Genomic DNA, 22356 nt, shown 5'->3' with positions numbered 1-22356 from the left:
AAGAGCTGATAACGGTCATCTATTTTGTGTAGGTTTAAAGGTGCCCTAGAATTAAAAATTAAATTTACCTTGGCGTTGTTAAATAACAAGAGTTCAGTACATACAGTGAGTCTCAAACTCCATTGTTTCCTCATTCTTATATAAATCTCATTTGTTTAAAAGACCTCTGAAGAACAGGCGAATCTCAACATAACACAGACTGTTACGTAACAGTCGGGATCATTACACACCTACTTCAGGTCTTGCAGTCTCTACTAATGAGCTGATGAGTTGAATCAGGTGTGTTAGATGAGAGAGATATCCAAAATGTGCAGTGCTGGGGGTCCTCCAGGACAGGTTTGGGAACCACTGTTCTACACGATCCCAGATGAGAAATAAGGGTCGTATCTAGTGAAACAATTGCTCATTTTCTGAAAAAAAATTAAAATTATATAAGCTTTAACCATAAATGCTCATCTTGAACTAGCTCTCATCTTCTTCTCTATTTGAATTCCAGCAGTGTAGACACAGCTAAGTGTATTACTGCCCTCCACAGGTCAAAGTTTGAACTAATTGTTATATACTATTGAACTAGCATTTTGCATATAAAAATTAGTTCAAAACTTTGACCTGTGGAGGGCAGTATGTTTTCATCAAAAACTTTAATTTCTTTTCGACTGAAGAAAGAAAGACAGGGACATCTTGGATGACATGAGGGTGAGTAAATTATCAGGAAAAGTTTATTTAAAAGTGAACTAATCCTTTAAAGGGGCCGCAGCCTGAATCTGCGCATATTTAATGATGCCCCAAAATAGGCAGTTAAAAAAATGAATAAAGAAAAATCTATGGGGTATTTTGAGCTGAAACTTCACAGACACATTCAGGGGACACCTAGGACTTATATTACATCTTTTAAAAAGACGTTCTACGGCACCTTTAATATTGATGATCCTCAGACTATCAACACTCATTCAACAAGACATTCAGATCATTAGCAGATCATCTCACTTTATTCTGAGTGTTTGCTGATAGAAACTGATTATTGGAGTCAGAATATATGAGAAAAGACTATAAACTGCTCTAGTGAAAGACAATACTGTTATTTCACAATATGACATAGATAAAACACTAATAACACAAAAACAAACACTAATGGCATCAGCCATGAGATGAATAACTACAGCAGCCTAATGTTCATACAAATAGTTTGTTTTTCTAATAACAACATTAATAGCAATAATGTAATTAGATGCAATTATCATAAAATCTTTAAAAAATAAACAGCATCACAAATCAATTTAATGTTTCCGGTGACAAACTTTTATTAATATTTATCAATATTAATTATACATTTATTTATCATTTTAAAATATCTTGTGGATCCTCTCATGTGCTTTCAGATGTGATGAATCACTGAATGTCTTGTCACAGTGTGAACACTTGTAAGGTTTTTCTCCAGTGTGAATTTTCTGGTGCCGTTTTAAATGGTTTGCTTTAGTAAAAGTCTTCTCACACTCAAAGCACATGTACTCTCTCACACCAGTGTGTTTTTTCTCATGTTGATATAAATATTGCAACTGTGAAAAACTCTTTCCACACACAGAACATGAATGTGGCTTCTCCTTTGTATGAACTCTCAGGTGGTTCTTCAGAGCTTTTTCCAGAAGAAATGTTTTGCCGCATTGATCACATGTGAACGGTCTCACTCCAGTGTGGATCTTCATGTGTTCTTTAAGGTGTGATGAATGACTGAAACTCTTCCCACATTGATCACATGTGAACGGCTTCTCTCCAGTGTGGATCATCATGTGTCCTTTAAGGTGTGATGAACGACTGAAACTCTTCCCACATTGATCACATGTGTGTGGCTTCTCTCCTGTGTGAACTTTCATGTGACCATTAAGATGTACTTTTTGTTTGAAACTCTTCCCACATCGATCACATGTGAACGGCTTCTCTCCTGTGTGAACTCTCATGTGACAATCAAGATGTTGTTTCTTTGAGAAACTCTTTCCACACTGAGTGCAGGTTGTAGATTTCTTGGCTCTTGTCTTCTTTAAAAATGTCTTTTTAGTCTTTGAATGACTCAAAGGTTTTTCTCCAGGTTTGTCATGATGTTTCTCCTCCACTTCACTCTCCTCCTTCACTTCCATCAGCTCTGAAATGAAAGAAAAAATTGTAATTTAATTTTCAGTACATCAAAGTAAAATAAAATGGTCATAAAATTTAGACTTGCTGTGATATGCAATTAATTTATGAAAATGCTAAATTGGGATATTTTATAGCAGTTGTCTATGTCCCTGAAATATTAACATTAATCTTCCAATTGTACAGAACCACCAGTCATCTCAACGACACAATCCAGCAGTCTGGGTGAAGGTATAATGTGTGTTTGTCTATAATGTGTGTAATTTTACTTTAGCTCTACGCTTAATCTGACTCCAATATCAAATGGTTATTAAAATTAAATATCACTATCTTCGATAAAATAAGAATTATCAATTTATGTACTTTTTTGTGATTTTTTTTATCCATTTATCACTAAAAGTACCACGTATTTATGCAAAATAAGCTTATTTTTGTTATATTTAATATTTATTTTACTTTAGAAAAACAAATAATTCCAGTAAGACCAGACAGCCAAAACCTAAAAATGTGGTGACTTTGGTGACATGATGGTATAAAAATATCAAAAATAACAATAGCCACTATATGGCTGTAGTCCTCAATGGCTGCATATAGGCTGAAATCTAAACCATTGTTGTAGTGAACCTCTAAGAATATTTTAAAAACGATTTATGTTTGGAGAGACTATACAAAATACGCTTACAGACAAATATGACCATTATATAAAGATAAGACAAAGTAGGAGACCAAGAAATGATTTATTTCTAAAAAAAAAAAAAAAACTAAAAATAACTCAAAAAAGCACCAGTCTGTTTGCCACATTGAGAATGTTGTGTAGACTCACCCACATTGTGTTGGATTTATTGAATATAGATAGTAATAAGAAGAAAATAAGGAAAACTTTGCTCTAAATTATAGTATTCCCAATTAATTTCCTATGCTGCTGACTTTTGTCCAAGAAGGACCAATTAAGGAGTTTTTTTTTTTTTTTTTAACCATTTAACATTGTATAACCAAGCCCATTAATTGTGTGTGCGTGTGTGTGTTCAGATGGCAAACTTAGGAAAAGTAGCCAAGTCTTGAACCGCTCAGATTAAGGAAATTATTATTATTATTATTTTTTTTAATTGCCCACATTTGTCCTAAATGAGGACAAATGGGCAAGGCGTGTCCTGTGCTCTTTACACAATTATATTTAAAACATTAGAGGCATGTTTCTGTAGTGAGAACTATTATATATATTTGATCAATTAAAAAATTATCGAATGTTATATCAACAGCCATATTTTGACATCAACTTTTAGATTGATATTTAATTAATTTTCCTAAAACTGTGTAATTATTAAGAGCCGGTTAGACTTCTCCTTCCATTCATACGCATGTGAATGTAAGACACCAGAAGCACAAGATCAAGTGAAGCTTGCAGTAAAGTGGAGTAGATTGTATATTTTCAAATTTTGGAATGATTATTATTTGTTATTTATGTTTTTAAAAGAGATTCACAGAGTGTGACATCATATGATCGTTTCAGCATCTGTAGAAAGTTCACATGCTCAAAGTCTAGACTGACTGATCTTTAAATGTGTTATTATCAGTGTCCTACATGACACTGAAGTAATAACAAGGAAAGGAAAGGAAATAATCTCAATCCATTGTCTCAGTTTGAAATGGCTGTATCCACACAAGCAGCATGCATATGATAGATTGAGTGCAGAATCTGCTTCCTTAAATCGCGCTAAATTACTCTCGTTCTCGATATTGTAGGCTTTTGTAAAAGTGGGGATTTAGCACTTACTTGCATGAAGAACAAATATAGACACAGATAATGGATTAATTTCGATTTAAGACTCAAACTTTCTCCGGAACAAAAACATACCTTGTGTGAGTTCTTTAATGATGATAATGAGCACGAATGCAATTGTTCCCAAATATCCACATGACTGCAAACGTGACATTATTATACAACAGGTCAAAAAACAAAACCTACATTTTAAACACAGTACTGTCAGTATTTACTTTATTCTGCATTGAAATAATAGTTCTAACGAAAACCACAGCAGAACTACAACACAGGTCTGTTTCGCGAACAATTCTGCGGCTTTGAACGAATCGTGAGAGTCAATGATTCAATGATTCATTCACAGCCACTTGCTTCATTACTGAATGAATTCATGACTCGATGACTCACACATTAAAACAGTGACTTGCTGCCACCTAATGGCAGTTTTAGTTTAGTATTTAAAAGTTTTACCATTGCATATTTCTCTATTGAACATTTTTATATAAACATTTATTTTATAGTTATATTCATAAAAGTAAAAATATGCACTGGAAAAACAATTTAGGGGACAAATAACCCTTAATGGTAAAGGTGTGACTGCAGTCGAAGTGGAAGAGAGTGGGTACGCAAAAGTAGGGCTGGGCGATATATCGCATGCGATTCTCACGCGCATTTCGTCAGTAAAGCCGGTTCCCTGATTACCTCTAAATCGCCATCACATGGAGCGCCTTTTAATAGACAAAGCCGTAGATCACTGATAAGCCACGCAAAATCGGGTTCAGTATCGAAGTCGATTCATCTTCGATACTGAACGCGATTTTGCGTGGCTTCTCCGTGAACTACGGCTTTGTCTATTAAATGGCGCTCCATTTGAAAGCAGGTGATGGCGATTTAGAGGTAATCAGGGAACCGGCTTTACTGACGAAATGCGCGTGAGAATCGCATGCAATATATCGCCCAGCCCTACGCAAAAGGGTGGTAAAATAAACACCAACCTCTTTGTTCTTCAGTATCTTCAGTGTGTTTCATTCTGCAGGGTTCTGGATCACTCATGTTCTCACTGTCCTCTTCAATAAACTCAGTCTTTACTGGTTTCAGCTCTTCCTGATGCTTTGATGGGAATATCCCAGCATTTATTGATGAACTGCTGTGGGAGGAGCTTCACTGATTATGTGGGAGGAGCTTCACTGATGATGAATTTCAGTGGGCGGAATTTCATTATTCATAATTTCTTTTCACTGTTTCTTCATTAAAATAATGACAGATGTCTAGAAAAGTAGTAAAGAACTGTAAGAAAAACAGATGAAAGCATAAAGACTGAAATAAGCAGACATAAACACCATCAAATACTCTGTCTGTTGACAGCAATGAAATGAGCTTTAAGTGTCAATTTACAGCAGATCTGAAGACATCAGCATAATAAATGAGGTGAAAACAGGAACTATTGACATGAAATAAAGTGTTTTCAGCAGTTTCTCTGTTAATATTGATGATCCTCAGACTATCATCACTTATTCAACAAGACATTCACATCATCTCACTTTATTCTGCGTGTTTGCTGTTAGAATGCTTTCCTGTAGCAATGCCAAAGGTCATGGGTTCGATCCCAGGGATTGCACATCCTCAGATACAAATGTAGTAAAAGTATAATGCAATGTAAGTCGCTTTGGATAAAAGTGTTACATAAATGTAAAATGAATGTAAAAACTGATTATTGGAGTCAGGATATATGAGAAAAGACTATAAAACTGAGAAAAAAACCGAAAACGACTCGTTATCCGATTTTCGATTTTGTGCTCAAATTAAAAATGGAAAAAACGGAAATCAAGCCCTCAAATTACATTTTGGTTTTCTCATTGGATGCAAGTGGCTTACCGGAAATGATCGTTACGCGTGCGCGGGGAAAGCGTTAACAATACATATACTAAAATACAATAGTTAGACTGTCACAGTGAGGCCCTGTGACTAGAGACTTGGATTATAAAAAGGACTTTTATTTTGACAATGGACTGTGAAAACACATGCATGCATACACTTTTGTAACATCACACACACTTATCTGTTTTGCGCATATTGAACATCAGTTAACACGGATATGTTTGTATTACTGATCATGTGTTGTGTTGTTCACATCCTCATGCTATTTCTTCATCTGTTGAATGTTCATACTTTTTTTCTGTTGATTTATGTTATGTTAAGAAGTAAAACAAGACCGGTAATCATGTTAAATGTAGTGATGTGACGTTTGACACCGAGGCTTCGAAGCTTGTATCAAAAAAACGAAACATCTCACAGTGAAGCACTGTATCGGAGCTTGATTCGTTTTGCCATAACCACGTGATCGGTGACGTCCGAAGCTTCGTTTTCGCACACAACCACGTGACTGCTTCGTATTCTGATTCACATAACATGAACCCTTGCGCAGATGTGAAGTATCATTTGCTTTTTAGCAAAAAATATGCCATAATACGAATAAATATTTACATGTGTTCAGTTTGTATTTATTCCCAGTTCATACTTCATTCTATAACAATCATTTATTTTGATAATATATGCCAAAGCTTGCCTATTTGTCCCCCCAAATTTTATTCAGACTCATTTATTCAAATTTTGTAAGTGAAATGACACGTGAAAGACTTTTTTTATGTATAATAATAATTTACATTGTTTTATACGCTTTTCATAGCACAAACTGATTTATTACATGAAACTCCAAAAATAGCTGCGTCGTCTGGGACGCAAAGGCAGTTTTTTCCACCTTTTGACCACAAGATGTCGTTAGTGTGCACTGTGTTGAAAAGCTTCGAGTAATGAACCTTTTTACGATACACTTGAGGGGAAAGCCTCGGTGCTTCACAAAGCTTCATTTCGCCATCACTAGTTAAATGTTTATTGTTTTACATTACCACTTACATATCATTAATAGTCATACTTACGTACTGGAACATTTTCCCATCCCAAACAGACAAAACGCAGTCACAGTAAATGCCACCATTTTGAGGATTACATTCCCGCCAATAGAAGGCACAGTCCATTATTCTCATGTGTGAGGGGGAGATTGGTGATCTGATAATTCTTGTTTGAGCACTGTTAAACATTAATAGTTAGTTGAGTTTGTTTTGTTCTAAATGTTTATGTATTTTTGTGTTATTATAACAGTTTACCTCTTTGTTACTGTTAAATCACATTTATATATATTTTTTAAGATTCTTTATTACCTTTTAATTTCTAAATGGTTTAGGCCAATTAGGAGGGGCTTGGTCTTTTTAAGATGGCCTCTCAGAGTTGTCTAGTAGCTCGTAGTAGTGGTGGCAAAATGAAGCTTTCCAGCCTTCCAGCCAGATGTGTTGAAAAGTGGTTCATTTCTTGAGGCTTTGAATGCACACTAGGGACACCTGCTGGTCAATGTAAATATGCCACTTAAAAAATTGTCAGGGGTGTGACAGTGCCAAAATGTGTGCTACATGGCTTACAAAGGCTTGATATAAACATATACACACACAAACACATCTAAAAAATAAAAAACAAAAATAAATAAATAAATTAAGGAGTGAATGAATGAGAACTTGAAATATTTATACTCAGTGTTGTTTCATAATTTTGAAACTGCCAGTGCTTTTGTTGAATAGAGGGATATTGACTTCTTTAGACTGGATAAAACAGAGTGAACATGATTAAGGTGGACTAGAGGGCATTGGGAGTGCTTGTGCAACATGAGGGGAAACCTTACTTTTTTTTTTTTTAAGAACAATATTTGGGTAAAAGCATTTATGTGCTTCCCAGTATGTAAGAGGGTCCTCTCCTCTTGGAATATTTGACTCAGCCATGTAGCGCTGAACCTCCACCATTGCATCGGCTGTATTATTTGTGGTTTTTTTAAGTTTGCTGGACAGATGCATCTAAATGACGCCACAAGTTACCTAAAAAGACAAAATTGGTTATTAAATGTCATAGTTCAATGTCAAAACAGAGTACAGCATTAAAAGCGTACCTGATGTTGAAGGCTCCTCATCTTCAGCTGGCACTGCCTGTGTTGCTGGTGTTGGTGTTTCTTGAGAAATTAATAATGCACACTCAGAAGTGAGTCTCCTAACAGCCTCATTCCCCTTAGATGGGCTGAGGAAACCCAGCACTTTAAAGGTGCCCTCGAATGAAAAATTGAATTTATCTTGGCATAGTTGAATAACAAGAGTTCAGTACATGGAAAAGACATACAGTGAGTCTCAAACTCCATTGTTTCCTCCTTCTTATATAAATCTCATTTGTTTATAAGACCTCCGAAGAACAGACGAATCTCAACATAACACCGACTGTTACGTAACAGTCGGGATCATTAATATGTACGCCCCCAATAATTGCATATGCCAGCCCATGACAAAGAATATACACTGGGTTCTATACCCTTTGCCCATGATCAAGCCATTAGACAAGGGCAGAACGTCTGGATCTGTGCACAGCTGAATCAACAGACTAGGTAAGCAAGCAAGGACAACAGCGAAAAATGGCAGATGGAGCGATAATAACTGACATGATCCATGATAACATGATATTTTTAGTGATATTTGTGAATTGTCTTTCTAAATGTTTCGTTAGCATGTTGCTAATGTACTGTTAAATATGGTTAAAGTTACCATCGTTTCTTACTGTATTCACGGAGACAAGAGCCGTCGGTGTTTTCATTTTTAAACACTTGCAGTCTGTATAATTCATAAACACACCTTTATTCTTTATAAATCTCTCCAACAGTGTGTAATGTTAGCTTTAGCCACACAACACAGCCTCAAACTCATTCAGAATCAAAGTAAACAATATAACAGTATACAATACTCACATAATCCAACGCATGCATTCCGCATGCATGACGAACACTTTGTAAAGATCCATTTTGAGGGTTATATTATCTGTGTGAACTTTGGTAAGGCACTGTTTAAGGCAAGCGTGAGCTCCGTGGGCGAAGAGCATGAGATTTAAAGGGGCCACAGCATAAATCGGCGCGTTTATAATGATGCCCCAAAATAGGCAGTTAAAATTTTTTTTTTTTTTAAATCTATGGGGTATTTTGAGTTGAAACTTCACAGACACATTCAGGGGACACCTTAGACTTATATTACATCTTTTAAAAACATGTTCTAGGGCACCTTTAAAACGTGGGTCTAGAAGAGTTAGGATACTCATGGACTGCAAATGATGCAATTTCTCTCTGAGCTGGCGTATCATCATTTCTGCTAGCTGTTGGGCCATCACAGATGATTTTTTTTGCCATTTCTTCAGACAAAAAATGGTCCACCATTTTTAGGAGTGGAATTATTTTGGAGGCAGAGACCTGCTTCTCCTCACACAGCTCCACCGTTGCCTCATAGAAAGGAGACAGAACACTAAGACACTCCCCAATATAAAAATACTCCTCAGGTGTGAGTGGAGAAGTATCAGTGTGAAGAGATGCCACAGCTGCACCCACTGGCTCTCTCAGCTCATAAAGTCGCTGAAACATCTGGAAGGTGCTGTTCCAGCGGGTCTACTTCTTGAAGCAGTTTCAGCTGTGGACTGCCTAGGTGTGTCTGCATTTGCACAACCCTTTCCTTTACACAGAACATAGAAACATAAGGATTTATGAGGGACAGTATAATAACTTTATAACAATGACAATGAAATTATGTACTACAAAAACTTCACTACTGATGATGTGAATTACAAGAGCGTGGTGTGCAATGCTGTCAATATCATGTCACATACCTTAGCAGTGGTGCTGCATCGGAACAGACTTACAAGCTTTCTGGCTTTTGTTCTCAGGTCAGCAAGTCCAGGAGTCTGGTCTAGTGCCTTTTTCACCATCAAATTTAGTACATGTGCAATGCAGATGGAATGTTTTACACTGAGCTCTCTGGCACAGGCCATCATATTCGCTGCAGCATCTGTAACTAGACATGTTACTTTGTGCCTAATTCCCCATTCCTCCATGATAGCAGTCTTGGCTGCTGCCAAATTTGCAGCAGTGTGGGCTTGGGGGAATTTCTGCACTCCTAAAAGTACAGTATTAAGTGACCCCTCATTTAAGAAATGGCAAGATAGGCATCCATATTCATTGAGGTCCACATATCTGCTGTGAGACTGACTGCCACAGCTTTCATGACCTGGGCCTTGGCTTCCTCCTTGGACTTTTTGAACTTTTCTGCCACCATTTTTAATGCCTGGGGAAATGAGATTGAATGTTGAATAAAAGCTGTTGAAAAATATATTTTGTCATAAATATTTATCAATGATCACATACACACCTATCTGGTAGGCAGAACATATGTAGGGTCCAGTTTGTTCACAAATTCCCTGAACCCTTCATCTTCGACCAGGGCGAATGGCTGAGAATCCTTTACCACCATATCAACCAAGGCCTCATCTAATTGCTGTTTCCTGGAAGCTAGGGAAAAAGGTATATAAAGCAAAGCAAAGTGAAATAAAATATATAAAAAAGTTATACCTATAACAACACATGTAAAGCAATATATACCTTCCCTACCTTGGCTAGGTCTAGGTCCAGCTTCAGTCTCCTTCTCATGAAGGGCACGGTAATGCCTCAACATGGAGGAGGTATTGTTATTATATCCTAGCTCTTTGTCACAGAGTAAGCATTTCACCTAGGAATAAAAAAGACACCAATAAAACTAAATCTGTATTGAAAAGGTATATAAAAGCTTTAAGAAGTTATCAATGAAACCATGATATTTAATTATTTTATTTATTTGTGTAGTTCATATCATAAAATAATTAAGGTAATTTCTGGGAAATCAACCTAAAAATACATAGCTAAAGACCTTGACATCAATGACACCATGAAATAATACAATAATTAGGCTAATAACTGGGAAATCAACCTACAAATACAAACCTTACTGGGAGAGATCATTTTTAAAAAATTCCCACATAGGTGAAAACGTCTCAGGTTACGTATGTAACCATGGTTCCCTGAGAACAGGGAACGAGACTCTGCGCTGACTGCGCTAGGGGAACGTCCTCCGTGACCCGTGCTCGAAATGCCAAAAAATCACCACACTCCAATCCTATTGGCCGGCGACAGCCTATCACGTCAAACGGCGCGAACCGTGACATATAAAGGGAGCGCCTGGGGAAACAGCCGACATCTTTTTGTCTTTGAGCGACTAGCAGGCATCCCGCAGCATGGCATGAAAGCGCAGAGTCTCGTTCCCTGTTCTCAGGGAACCATGGTTACATACTAGGGGTGTAACGGTACACGTATTTGTACCGAACCGTTTCGGTACAGGGCTTTCGGTACGGTGCACGTGTGTACCGAAGCATTACATTGCAACCAATATTCACCACCAATAACCGCAATAAGCTCTGCGTTTTGTTACTTTCGATAAGAAACAAAGTGTCATCCTTCAAATTCTGTCCACGAAATCATGAAGTTTAAACAGAAAATGCCATTTTGACGTGCTTTGATGTGGGGTGACAGATCACTGTACAGGCGCCTCAGTTCAACCAGCAGCGCGAGCGCGGAGCGCAAGTGAATGTGTTCATCTCTTCCTCCTTAATACTAGTTACAGAATAAACATGAAAGAACATCTGAAGGTATGTTGCAAGATTCAGTACAACTTACTGAAACGGTCATATCTCATGTAATCGCTCGTTCAGTGTTTCAACGGTGGAAAGACATCAATGAAAGCTTCCGTATTCAACAATATGTCATGATGCATTTACCTCAGAAAAGCCATTCAGTGTTCACAGCTTGTTAGTTCGCTAGAGAAATGAACTCTTTCGCTTAATATATGCACTGTATTAGCCAATATATTCATTATTTTACTTAACCTTTTAGTGATATCCTGATTAGGCTATTTAATGTATGTTTAAATAAATCTGATGTTAAAATAACAGCCACTGTGTAGAAATGATTATATTTCAACAACGAATTGGAGTAAAAACATTTAGAAGTTAATGCAAAAACTGCCTTAGGTGCAGCTTACAGGTTTGCATACAATTTGTTATTTGAGTGTTGATTATTTTATCTAAAAATAAAAAGCAATTGAATTTAGGCTAGTAGTTTGGGCTTCTTTCAAGTTAGGGCTCCCTACATAGTTTATAGCATTAGCAGAGATCATTTTTTTATCCTTAAGAAACTTTTAGTTTTAATTTAATTTAATATATTTAAAGACAAAAACACAATTTGTTCAGTAAACCTCTGTTTAATAATAAAAAAAAAAGCAATTTTATGTTTAGTTTTCTCTCCACCTGCTGTACCGAAAACTGTACCGAACCGTGACTTCAAAACCGAGGTACGTACCGAACCGTGAGTTTTGTGTACCGTTACACCCCTATTACATACGTAACCTGAGACGTTCCCTTTCGAAAGGGAACTTCTACTCTGCGCTGACTGCGCTAGGGGAACGATATACCCACGCCGCCATGCTAGAGGAGAATGCCAGTCCAAATGTCTGGACACACATCCGGCAGTTCCAGGGAAAAACCGGGGGCAGAACTCCAAGGCTGTCAGTGACAGCATTCCCTACGGCCAACAGCCCAAGCTGAGCCTAAAAGAGGCCATCCGAAAAAAGCCTACCAAGGCTGCTCGAGCATCTGGAACCAACACCCCGAGAGGGGGTGGTCCCTTTAAGGCAATGTAGCCAAGGAACCAAAGGAACCTTGGCCAGTCACTCGGGGGGAAAAACCATCCCGCTGCCACCAAGGAGGCCTAGCCAGATCCAGCGAAGCTAAATCTGGCCAAGCCAACCTTGTCTGATATACAGAATCTCCAAGCGCAAACTCCAAAGAGGAGAGCAGGAAAGAGCAACTGCAAAAGGCAGTAAGCAACTCAAACCCACACGCAGAGACGGGCATCCTGGAGAGCGGAACTCAGCTAAACGCTATGGACCCTCGTATGAGGGGAGTACAACCACTTATCCAAGGATCTACTCAGCCGTTAACAAGGTGCTGAGGAGGCTGTGCGCTAAAGACCCCTGACCCAGGGGAGCACAAACCAGCCTGGGGGCCGGTCTAACGGGAGACTTCATAGAAGTCTACAACCACACCAGCTTAGGGAGCTAAGCACAATTACGCAGTTAACCCCGAAGGGAAGTACAAAGCTCAACCTAACAGACAGACCGTAAAGTGGGCACATAGTCATGGAGGCCGGGAAAAAGGGCCTGCAACATAACCAGAGTTCACCAGAGAACTAAATGCAGACTACAGCTAAAGGGAATAAACGCACAAAATACTCAGTAAAAACATCTTTTACTCTCAGCGAGAGGAGTACCAAGCTAAACTCCGACATGCTAGCAAAGGAAGGCCTGAAACGGCCTGTAACCTTAAAAATGCGATAGCTAGAGCGTTATCCAAGGGATATGAGACATACAGAAACCCATACAAGCAGTGCCAACATGCTAGATAAAACATGAAAGGAGGCCCCAACGGGGGCCAACAACTTCCATAAACACCTGGCAACAACAGAGTGACGTATGACTTATCATGGAATGATGCCCGTACATGACCAGCGTAGCTGGGCCAACAGGAAGCTATAAAAGAGGCCTGGAGAGGCCTGCTATTTAAAGAACCATGTGGCACTAGCCCGTGGTCATGACAGGGCCCTAGCTACAAGGAAGGGCCAGTATAACCTAAAATGACAAATTTAAGGGAACTAGCTACACAACCTGAGCCTAGGCATACACATTCCAGCAGGCAATGTTAATCATGCTAAACAGCGTGAGCGTAACCAGCATCGTAGACCAACAGCGCTGTATCCAAACAAGCTGCATACAGAGAGGCTAAAAACAAATAGCCAACAATCAAACAGCAATGAACCCCAGATGCTGTGGTGCAAACGACCGGGAGAGGTCGGGTAAACAAAATTCCCTACACTCATCCTGAGTGTGCGATCCAACAGGTGATGCACTCAGTGAAACACAAACCCCAACCGGGGAGTACAAAAACAACACCGTATTCATATATAGAGGCCAGATAAAGCCTGCTATCATAAAAAACAGGTGTAACCTGTGGCAGCACAAGCACGCTCACATAACACGCCTGCATAAACATATGAAGGGGAAATATGGGCAGAAAACGGCCAGCAACTTCCTCAGAAGGAGGCCAGAACTAGGAACTATACAACCACAGGGGGATAGTCATAACAGGGGGATGTAAACAAACACACACCTAACCTAGTTCTAGCCTAGCCGCTAGCTAAGGACTGTATGTAGACCAAGCTACACTCGGGCTACAAATTCCCAAACACACGGAGAAAGCAGCGCGAGCGACAGCATTAGGTGGCCGAAAAACCGGCCAACACATAACTGACGATAGCGAAAGCTAGTTCTAGCTATACACAGTATCAGCCGAGAAACTATACCAACGCTAAACAACAAAGCGGCCATAAAGAGCCTGCCTGTAACAGTCAGCCTAACATACAGTTATTTGCCCAAATAACCCCTTAAAAACATGAACAGATGACAACTATATGCACGGGAAGCTATACAGGAAAAGCAAGGTCTATATTGAGAAAGAAAAATGGACCTGGCTTACCTCCTGCGGCTCATAGAACGCAGATTCTTCCCCGATTCGTCACACGGAGGGGAAAATCCAAAGTCCCATAAGCCCAAAAGCACTTTCACTATCAAGCCAGATGGCGGGCCGTCAGGAATATATTCATCATAGGCCCGCAACATCAGCCCGACTGTAAAGCCCACAGCATATAGATGTCACAAACGCTACCGGGAGGCGAAGGAAGAGCGAGGGCGAGAAAAAGCCCTCGCGAGAGAGGGGATCGATTACCGGCGCTGCTGGCGCCGCTCCTCAATCACCTCCCTCAGATGTTGCTTCTTCCTTCTAGCGTCTCGCCGTCTCTGCGACTTACTCCGAGGAGGAGGAGGCGCACGAGCGGCGACACTTTCCCTCTGAGCCTGCCTCTGAGCCTCGGCTCGAGACGGCCCGGGATCTCCCGGCAGTCTGGGCCCAGAGCTGGATCTGAGCAGGATGCAAGATCTAGCGCGTCTTCGCCTCCCTGATCAAGATCCGTAAGCAGATCAGGCTGGTACGCCAGAGGCACCGTCATAGTGTGCAACGCCGCACCAGCCTGACCTGCAGCGGCGTAAGCCCTGCCATTCAAACGTGACATCACCTTCAATGCTTTGGATGGCAGGGCCCTCGCCGGAGTTGCCGGGCCATGGGTATAGAGAAAACGATCGTCTAACCTGCTGCGAGCGGGTTCCCTCCTCACGTGCTCCCAGGGCAGCTGCGGTCTGCTCGAGGCGCGTTCCATAACCTCCAGCAACTCCGAAAAAAGCCGTGCAGGGAGGCAGAGCGTGAGCCGCGGGCTCGCCCGCTTCCCCCACCTCGGCCATCTTCTGCTCTCCGGGGCTTTGGACCAAGAGAGCACTCGCTCCTGGGTCTGAGGATGTTAAAGATAAACATCGTCGTCATCCGCCAGAAGCGCGTCCTCGTCAGTCGCTTCAGCTTGAGAAAGACAGACACCCCTCTCAAATTCTTCAGCGAGCTCCACCTGCGAGCCCCATGATTTCAATCGCCGCTGAGCCTCAGCACGAGCGGGGCTGGAACCACCAGGCAGCGGTGGTGGCACTTCTCCCCTCGAGAAGAGGGCCAAACGAGAACGGAGCGTTTCCATAGAAAAACGCTCTCAGTTAGCACAGGCAGCACCCTCGAGTACTGACCGTGCGTGCTCCTCGCCCAGACAGAAAACGCACAAGTTGTGTGTGTCCTCCGGTGTCAGAAAACCTGGGACAAGGATCAGCACACTTCCTGAACGATTTAGCAGACATATTTTCTTTTGGCAGAGTGAAAAAGGCATGAGCAAAAGCAGTCGCGAAAAGACAAAAGGATGTCGGCTGTTTCCCCAGGCGCTCCCTTTATATGTCACGGTTCGCGCCATTTGACGTGATAGGCTGTCGCCGGCCAATAGGATTGGAGTGTGGTGATTTTTGGCATTTCGAGCACGGGTCACGGAGGACGTTCCCCTAGCGCAGTCAGCGCAGAGTAGAAGTTCCCTTTCAAAAGGGAACTTTTTTTTTCTTGCTGGCTCCATGTTATTGTGAACGGAACTACTACTGACAAACCCTCGAGTTCGAGAGGGGATTTGACACGTCATATAGTCGAAGCGTCCCGCCAAAAGTGAACCCTTTCTCGAAGCACTGCACTCAAACGAGGCTTCGAACGTCATCAGTGACGTCATTGATCTAAAGCGATACAAGCCTCGATACGCGCTTCACTGAAAACTTCCGGGATTTCTCGACACACGCTCCGAAGCCTCGGCACAGAACGTAACATCACTACTAATCTCCTTCGTCGTGTGTTCCTGTGCAAGCAACCCTGACAGTAATATTTTTTTGAAAAATACCCCTCTCTAGATTTTTTTCTTATTCTTTTTACTGACTATCGATTTTATGGTCACTGAATGGCTTTCCTGAGGAAAATGTAACATTTTGTGACATTGCAATTAGTTTTATTGGCGTCTTTGTGTGGTTAAAACTTCATTTCAGTAAGTTGTACTATATATCGTTCAACATACTTTTTGATGTACATTCATGTTTATTTGGTGCTGTAATGGCAGAAAAGAGGAAGAGATAATAGGTTCACGTGCCGCTTGACCTGAGGTGGTACAGCGATCTTTCACGCCACATTAAAGAGTGTATTGTTTGAATCCCGTAGTAAAATTGACAGAATTTGAAAAGCAGAGACTGTTTTTATATCAAAAGCAACCTTATCTGTCGTTGCATTGTCCGTGTCCTCTTCTATGTATCTTTCACTGCATGAGAAAATGGACGTGGACTGCATTACAGTATTGTGCTACAGCGCCCCACTGGTCAAACTGCACTATTGCAGGCCCTTCAAATAGGTCATATGAGATCAAAAGACTATTCTACAACAAAAATATTGGTCAACAATTTATTGTTGACGTTGTCGATAATGTCGACTAATCGTTTCAGCCCTAGTTTGCAGTGAACAATATAGATCAGACCTAATGGAATAATAGTATTACTCTACTATATGAATTGAAATATATTGTACATTTTAATGGATCACGCTACAAACATAATGATCTTATAATACATGATGCATTGCTGTGTCAGTTATTGCATAATTACCACTTTTGGACACTTGCTTTAAAGGTGCCCAAGAACGTTCTTTCACAAGATGTAATATAAGTCTAAGGTGTCTCCTGAATGTGTCTGTGAAGTTTCAGCTCAAAATACCCCATAGATTTTTTTTTATTAATTTTTTTAACTGCCTATTTTGGGGCATCATTAACTATGCACTGATTTACACTCGCGCGCCGCCCCCTTAAATCGCATGCTCCCTGCCACACCAGCTGTCGACTATATTACAGCGCATTTACAAAGGTCACACAGCTAATATAACCCTCAAATGGATCTTTACAAGATGTTCGTCATGCATGCTGCATGCATGCTTCGAATTATGTGAGTAAAGTATTTATTTTGATGTTTACGTTTGATTCTGTATGAGTTTGAGGCTATATGCTCCGTGGCTAACGGCTAATGCTACACTGTTGGAGAGATTTATAAAGAATGAAGTTGTGTTTATGCATTATACAGACTGCAAGTGTTTAATAATGAAAATAACGACGGCTCTTGTCTCCGTGAATACAGTAAGAAACGATAGTAACTTTAACCTCATTTAACAGTACATTAGCAACATGCTAATGCAACATTTAGAAAGACAATTTACAAATATCACTAAAAATATCATGTTATCATGGATCATGTCAGTTATTATTGCTCCATCTGCCATTTTTCGGTGTTGTTCTTGGTTACCTAGTCTGATGATTCAGCTGTGCACATCCAGACGTGTAATCCCTTTCATAATGTTGGGAACATGGGCTGGCATATGCAAATATTGGGGGCGTACCCCCCGACTGTTATGTAACAGTCGGTGTTATGTTGAGATTCGCCTGTTCTTCGGAGGTCGTTTAAACAAATGAGATTTATATAAGAAGGAGGAAACGATGGGGTTTGAGACTCACTGTATGTCTTTTCCATGTACTGAACTCTTGTTATTTAACTATGCCGAGGTAAATTCAATTTTTGAATCAAGGGCACCTTTAACATACAACACTGCAAAAACAAGCTTTTATTTTCTGTTATATATTTATTGTCCAACACTTCCTATTTTTCTGATGCATGTGCTTAATTTAATTTCATATGTTGGTATTAATTCAATGTTTATAATGCTAATACTTCAAAGAATTTTAACCCAAACTGACTGGGTTTCTAGAGAGCAAAGGTTTTGTGAAAAAGTGGAAGACTTAAACACAAAGTGTGTAAAATAAACTGTAAAAAGGATTTGATGATCACTAGTGATAGTATTTTATTCTAAGTTGTCATCATTCAGGTTGGATTTCAGCTTTAATGTTTTTTTATGTTTGTTTTTTTTAACAAAGCAGCTGATATTGCCATAGAAACTAGTGGACCGACAAATCACTTTCACCCCAAAATGCTGGAAACGCAGGGCTGCTGCTGGGCGCCGGTGTGATAGTTTCTGGCAGTGATACACAGGGCAGGTGCCAACAAGGAAGTTTGTTAATGAGTAACCTTATTTTGTTAAAAAGTAACAAATGAGTTATTAGTGATCAGCTCAGACTATAAGTACATTATGACAACACTGAGTCATTGTAGAAGGAGGATGTTTCTGGGGCTTTGCAGAAGAGCAAGAGATTCACCGTAAACTGTGGAAGTGTATGGAGGATGGCGAAGTGTAAAACAGACTGCATTGAAAAACCTCTGTCTCTGGTCTTTGAAAAGCTTGGTCGTGTTGTTGGTAGACATCCATGTGTGTTTCTTTTATTAGCTTTATATGTGGCTGCTGCCCTTGGAGCTGGTTTTATCTTTCTTCATGAGAGGGAGGCAAATGATATTGAAGACCAGTTCACACCTGTCAATGGACCTGCCAAGTTGGAAAGGGCGATTGTGGTGGAAAATTTCCCACGATCTGAAGAGTTTTCTGAGTTACGGCTTGCATCTGAAGGCACTTATGCCTCTTTGATTATCACAGGCTTGCAAGGAGAAAATATATTGACTAAAGCAGCTTTTAATGACATTATAGAGCTAGACAGACGAGTGAAAAATATAATGACAGGAAACACTTTTGAAAAACTCTGTGCCAAAACAAAGGGAAGGTGCCTGTCAAATGCAATTTTAGACATTATAAATTACAATGCTACTGAAATAGTTTCTTCAAACATAAAATATCCGATGAATAATGGCATGTTTTTGGGAACAACCATCGGTGGTGTAGAGCTGGATAGCTCAAAGCTCACCAGTGCCAAAGCGGTCAGGCTTTTTTATTTCTTAGATGAGAAGAAGACAAAGGAAAACCCTTACTGGCTTGATGGCTTTCTAAAACTCCTCTCAAACTATACAGAACAGAAAACGGTAAGTCAAAGAAATGATTGTAAGTTATGAGTTGTACCTTCATGTATACAGATTCCCCCAGTTGACCATTGTGTGTGTGTGTGTGTGTGTGTGTGTGTGTAAAGGTACGTCAAATGTCATTAATCAAATAATCTCCAATAACTGAAACTCAAGCCCCAAAAGTTGTTTGGACAACAATTCCAATATTTTGAGAAAATGAACCAAATCTATGTACATTTTTCTGCAGGTTATGCATGTCCTGTCATAATTTGCCCTTACTATTTCTTTACTGTGCTTCAACACAATGTAATACAATACATTCATGTTTACAGCAACTGTACTGAACAGTGTTTTTGTGTTGAATTTTTACAGGTCCATGTGTCTTACTTTACATCAATATCAAGACAGAATGAGTTTGAGAACAATTCAGACTCTATCATCCCCCTCTTCTCTGTTACATATATCCTGGCTATTGCCATTTCAATTTTGTCTTGTTTGAGGTATTATAAAAAATTAAAAACCACATTCGCCCATTTCTATCACTAGCTATGTCATTTATCCCTTGTCTCCTTCCACAGGTTAGACTGTGTCAGGACGAAGGTGTGGGTGGCCGTGTTGGGTGTTGTCTCCGCTGGTATGTCAGTGTTGGCCAGCTTTGGACTGCTGCTGTTCTGTGGGATGCCGTTTGCCATGACTGTGGAAACAGCCCCCTTTCTGATCCTCGGTAAGTTCATTCATTTCATCAGCTAGTAGGTGTCTCACAGCTGATGTTCACAGGCTCACAGTCTCTGCTTTCCTCCAGGTGTTGGTGTTGATGACATGTTCATTATGATCTCCTGCTGGCAGAAGACTGAAGTGAATAAAGCTGTTGAGATTCGTTTAGCAGAAACATATAAAGAGGCCGGCGTGTCCATCACTATCACCACACTGACAGATGTTCTGGCTTTCTACATCGGTCTCATGACGCCCTTCCGCTCAGTTCAGTCTTTCTGCATGTACACCAGCACAGCTCTTCTGTTCTGCTACGTCTTCAACATCACCTTCTTCGGCGCGTGTCTCGCACTTAACGGACGGAGAGAGAAAGACAACAGACACTGGCTGACCTGCATGAAAGTCCCAGAAGCCACTGGTGATGATGGAGGTTGTTGTGTTGGTGGGGCGTATGATAAAAACACACATAAGGAATTTGAAATGCCAGTAGATTCATTCTTTAAAAATTATTACGGCCCTTTTCTGACAACAGTGTGGGTTAAGACGTTTGTATGTCTGATCTATGCCGGGTATTTGGCAGCAAGTGTCTATGGATGCTTCCAAATGCAGGAAGGTCTAGATGTGAAAAATTTAGCAACAGACGGCTCATATGTTGGTAGTTACTATGACAAGGAAGATGAATTCTTCTCCGCCTTTGGTCCCAATGTCATGTTAGTTATAAAGGATGAGGACTTTCAGTACTGGAACCCAACTGCTCGTGAAAGTCTTGACTTGTGTTTGGAAAATTTTCAAAATCTGACAGTGGCAGATTCAGGCATCTCGCCTATTTCTTGGCTGAGTGAATACATGCAGTTTGTAAAAAACGCAGGTTTCAATTTAAACAGTGAAAAACAATTCAAAAGCTATTTAACTGCATTTCTTAACCAGTCTGGTTTTAGTCAAGATGTTAATTTCACTAACAATAAAATTCATGCATCACGTATGTTCATTCAGACTGTGAACATCCGCACATCGATCGATGAGAAGAACATGCTGAATGCATTTAGAGAAACGGCAGAAAAATGTGGGAAGTTGCAGACACCCGTTGATCTGATAGTGTACCACCCTACCTTCATCTATTTCGACCAATTTGCCGTCATCATCAGTAATACAATCCAAAACTTAGTGGTTGCTACATGTGCAATGTTAGTCATTTCACTCCTGTTGATCCCAAACCCTCTCTGCTCTCTCTGGGTGACATTTTCCATTGCATCTGTCATTATGGGAGTGGCCGGATTCATGGCATTATGGGATGTTAGTTTAGACGCTGTGTCTATGATAATTCTTGTTATTTGTATCGGCTTTTCTGTCGACTTCTCTGCTCACATATCCTATGCTTTTGTGTCAAGTGAAAAATCCTCAGCGAATGAGAAATCCATGGATGCCATCAATAAACTGGGCTATCCCATCATTCAGGGTGCCGTGTCCACTATCGCAGGTGTGGTGGTGCTCTCGGCTGCTAAAAGCTACATCTTCAGGACCTTCTTCAAAATCATGTTCTTAGTCATTCTGTTTGGGGCCGTCCATGGCATCATATTCATACCTGTGTTCTTGAGCTTCCTCGGAACTTGTAGTAGCAGTCATGTAAAAAACAAACCAAATCTTCCAGAGCACAGTGACACAAGTGAACGGCGAGTTAAAGCAATCGTGATTCAGAATGAATGGTCTGCTGATCCTGACTGTTACTGAGCTTAATTTTCTAAAAAATATCACCTGTAGGATTTATTAATCAAGTTGAATTTATCAATATACTATTGTGCTTCAGTTTCCCCCACAATGCAAAGGTACAGGTGAAATTGAGACTAAATTGTCTGTATGTGTGTTCACCCTGTGATGGACTGGCCATCTATCCTGGATGTTTCCCAGTTTACGGCCCAAGATACTGCGATATAAACTTTTTTTTCTTTTTTTGAATGAGCTTAGCTGTATATGACACTTCGATTAGACCATTCAAGAAGATCCTAAAATAGCAATCACTCTGTTATGTTCTTATGTATACACTGCATCTTTATCCTATATATATTACCCCATCTCTTTCGTGAGCACTTAACCTCATCTTAAAAAAAAAAAAAAAACTTCTTACTCCTATCCTTTCACTTCCTCTAATCCCTCTCTATTGTAGCTTAGGATAATCTGAGCACTGCCTATAACTTGTATTATGAGCACTTCTTGTCTATTTGCCTCGTCATGACGACTCGCTTGTTGTATTCCTCACTTGTAAGTCGCTTTGGATAAAAGCGTCTGCCAAATGAATAAATGTAAATGTAAATGTAAATGTATATTGTGATTCGCTGTCCAGAACACGTTGTCACGATTCACGTTGTCTGGAAATAGTTGCAT

The 22356-nt window shown here is 40.1% G+C and overlaps 2 protein-coding genes across 2 annotated transcripts; one reads left to right on the top strand and one right to left on the bottom strand.

Annotated features, from left to right (window-relative positions):
* Positions 1-1004: 1004 nt before the first annotated feature.
* Positions 1005-2022, bottom strand: LOC125245413 (gastrula zinc finger protein XlCGF49.1-like). Its single transcript, XM_048155986.1, has one exon. It carries the CDS (start codon positions 1953-1955, stop codon positions 1344-1346), a length of 612 nt encoding a protein of 203 aa, XP_048011943.1. The 5' UTR covers positions 1956-2022; the 3' UTR covers positions 1005-1343.
* Positions 2023-18351: 16329 nt separating this feature from the next.
* LOC125246481 (patched domain-containing protein 3-like) lies at positions 18352-22091 on the top strand. The gene is made up of 4 exons (XM_048157464.1): positions 18352-19287; positions 19639-19766; positions 19845-19990; positions 20069-22091. Exons 1-4 carry the CDS (start codon positions 18601-18603, stop codon positions 21703-21705), a joined length of 2598 nt encoding a protein of 865 aa, XP_048013421.1. The 5' UTR covers positions 18352-18600; the 3' UTR covers positions 21706-22091.
* Positions 22092-22356: the final 265 nt, after the last annotated feature.

Source organism: Megalobrama amblycephala, linkage group LG14, assembly GCF_018812025.1.
Source record: "Megalobrama amblycephala isolate DHTTF-2021 linkage group LG14, ASM1881202v1, whole genome shotgun sequence".
NCBI classification, from domain to species: Eukaryota; Metazoa; Chordata; class Actinopteri; order Cypriniformes; family Xenocyprididae; genus Megalobrama; species Megalobrama amblycephala.
Note: the sequence above shows the minus strand (reverse complement) of the source record. Positions and strands in the feature narration are given on the sequence as shown.

Coding starts and splice junctions, on each gene's coding strand:
- LOC125245413 (XM_048155986.1), bottom strand. CDS start 1,955: ATGAGAGTTCACACAGGAGAGAAGCCGTTCACATGTGATCGATGTGGG.
- LOC125246481 (XM_048157464.1), top strand. CDS start 18,601: ATGGCGAAGTGTAAAACAGACTGCATTGAAAAACCTCTGTCTCTGGTC. Junction 19,767..19,844: donor TCAATTTTGTCTTGTTTGAG/GTATTATAAAAA, acceptor CTCCTTCCACAG/GTTAGACTGTGTCAGGACGA. Junction 19,991..20,068: donor AGCCCCCTTTCTGATCCTCG/GTAAGTTCATTC, acceptor GCTTTCCTCCAG/GTGTTGGTGTTGATGACATG.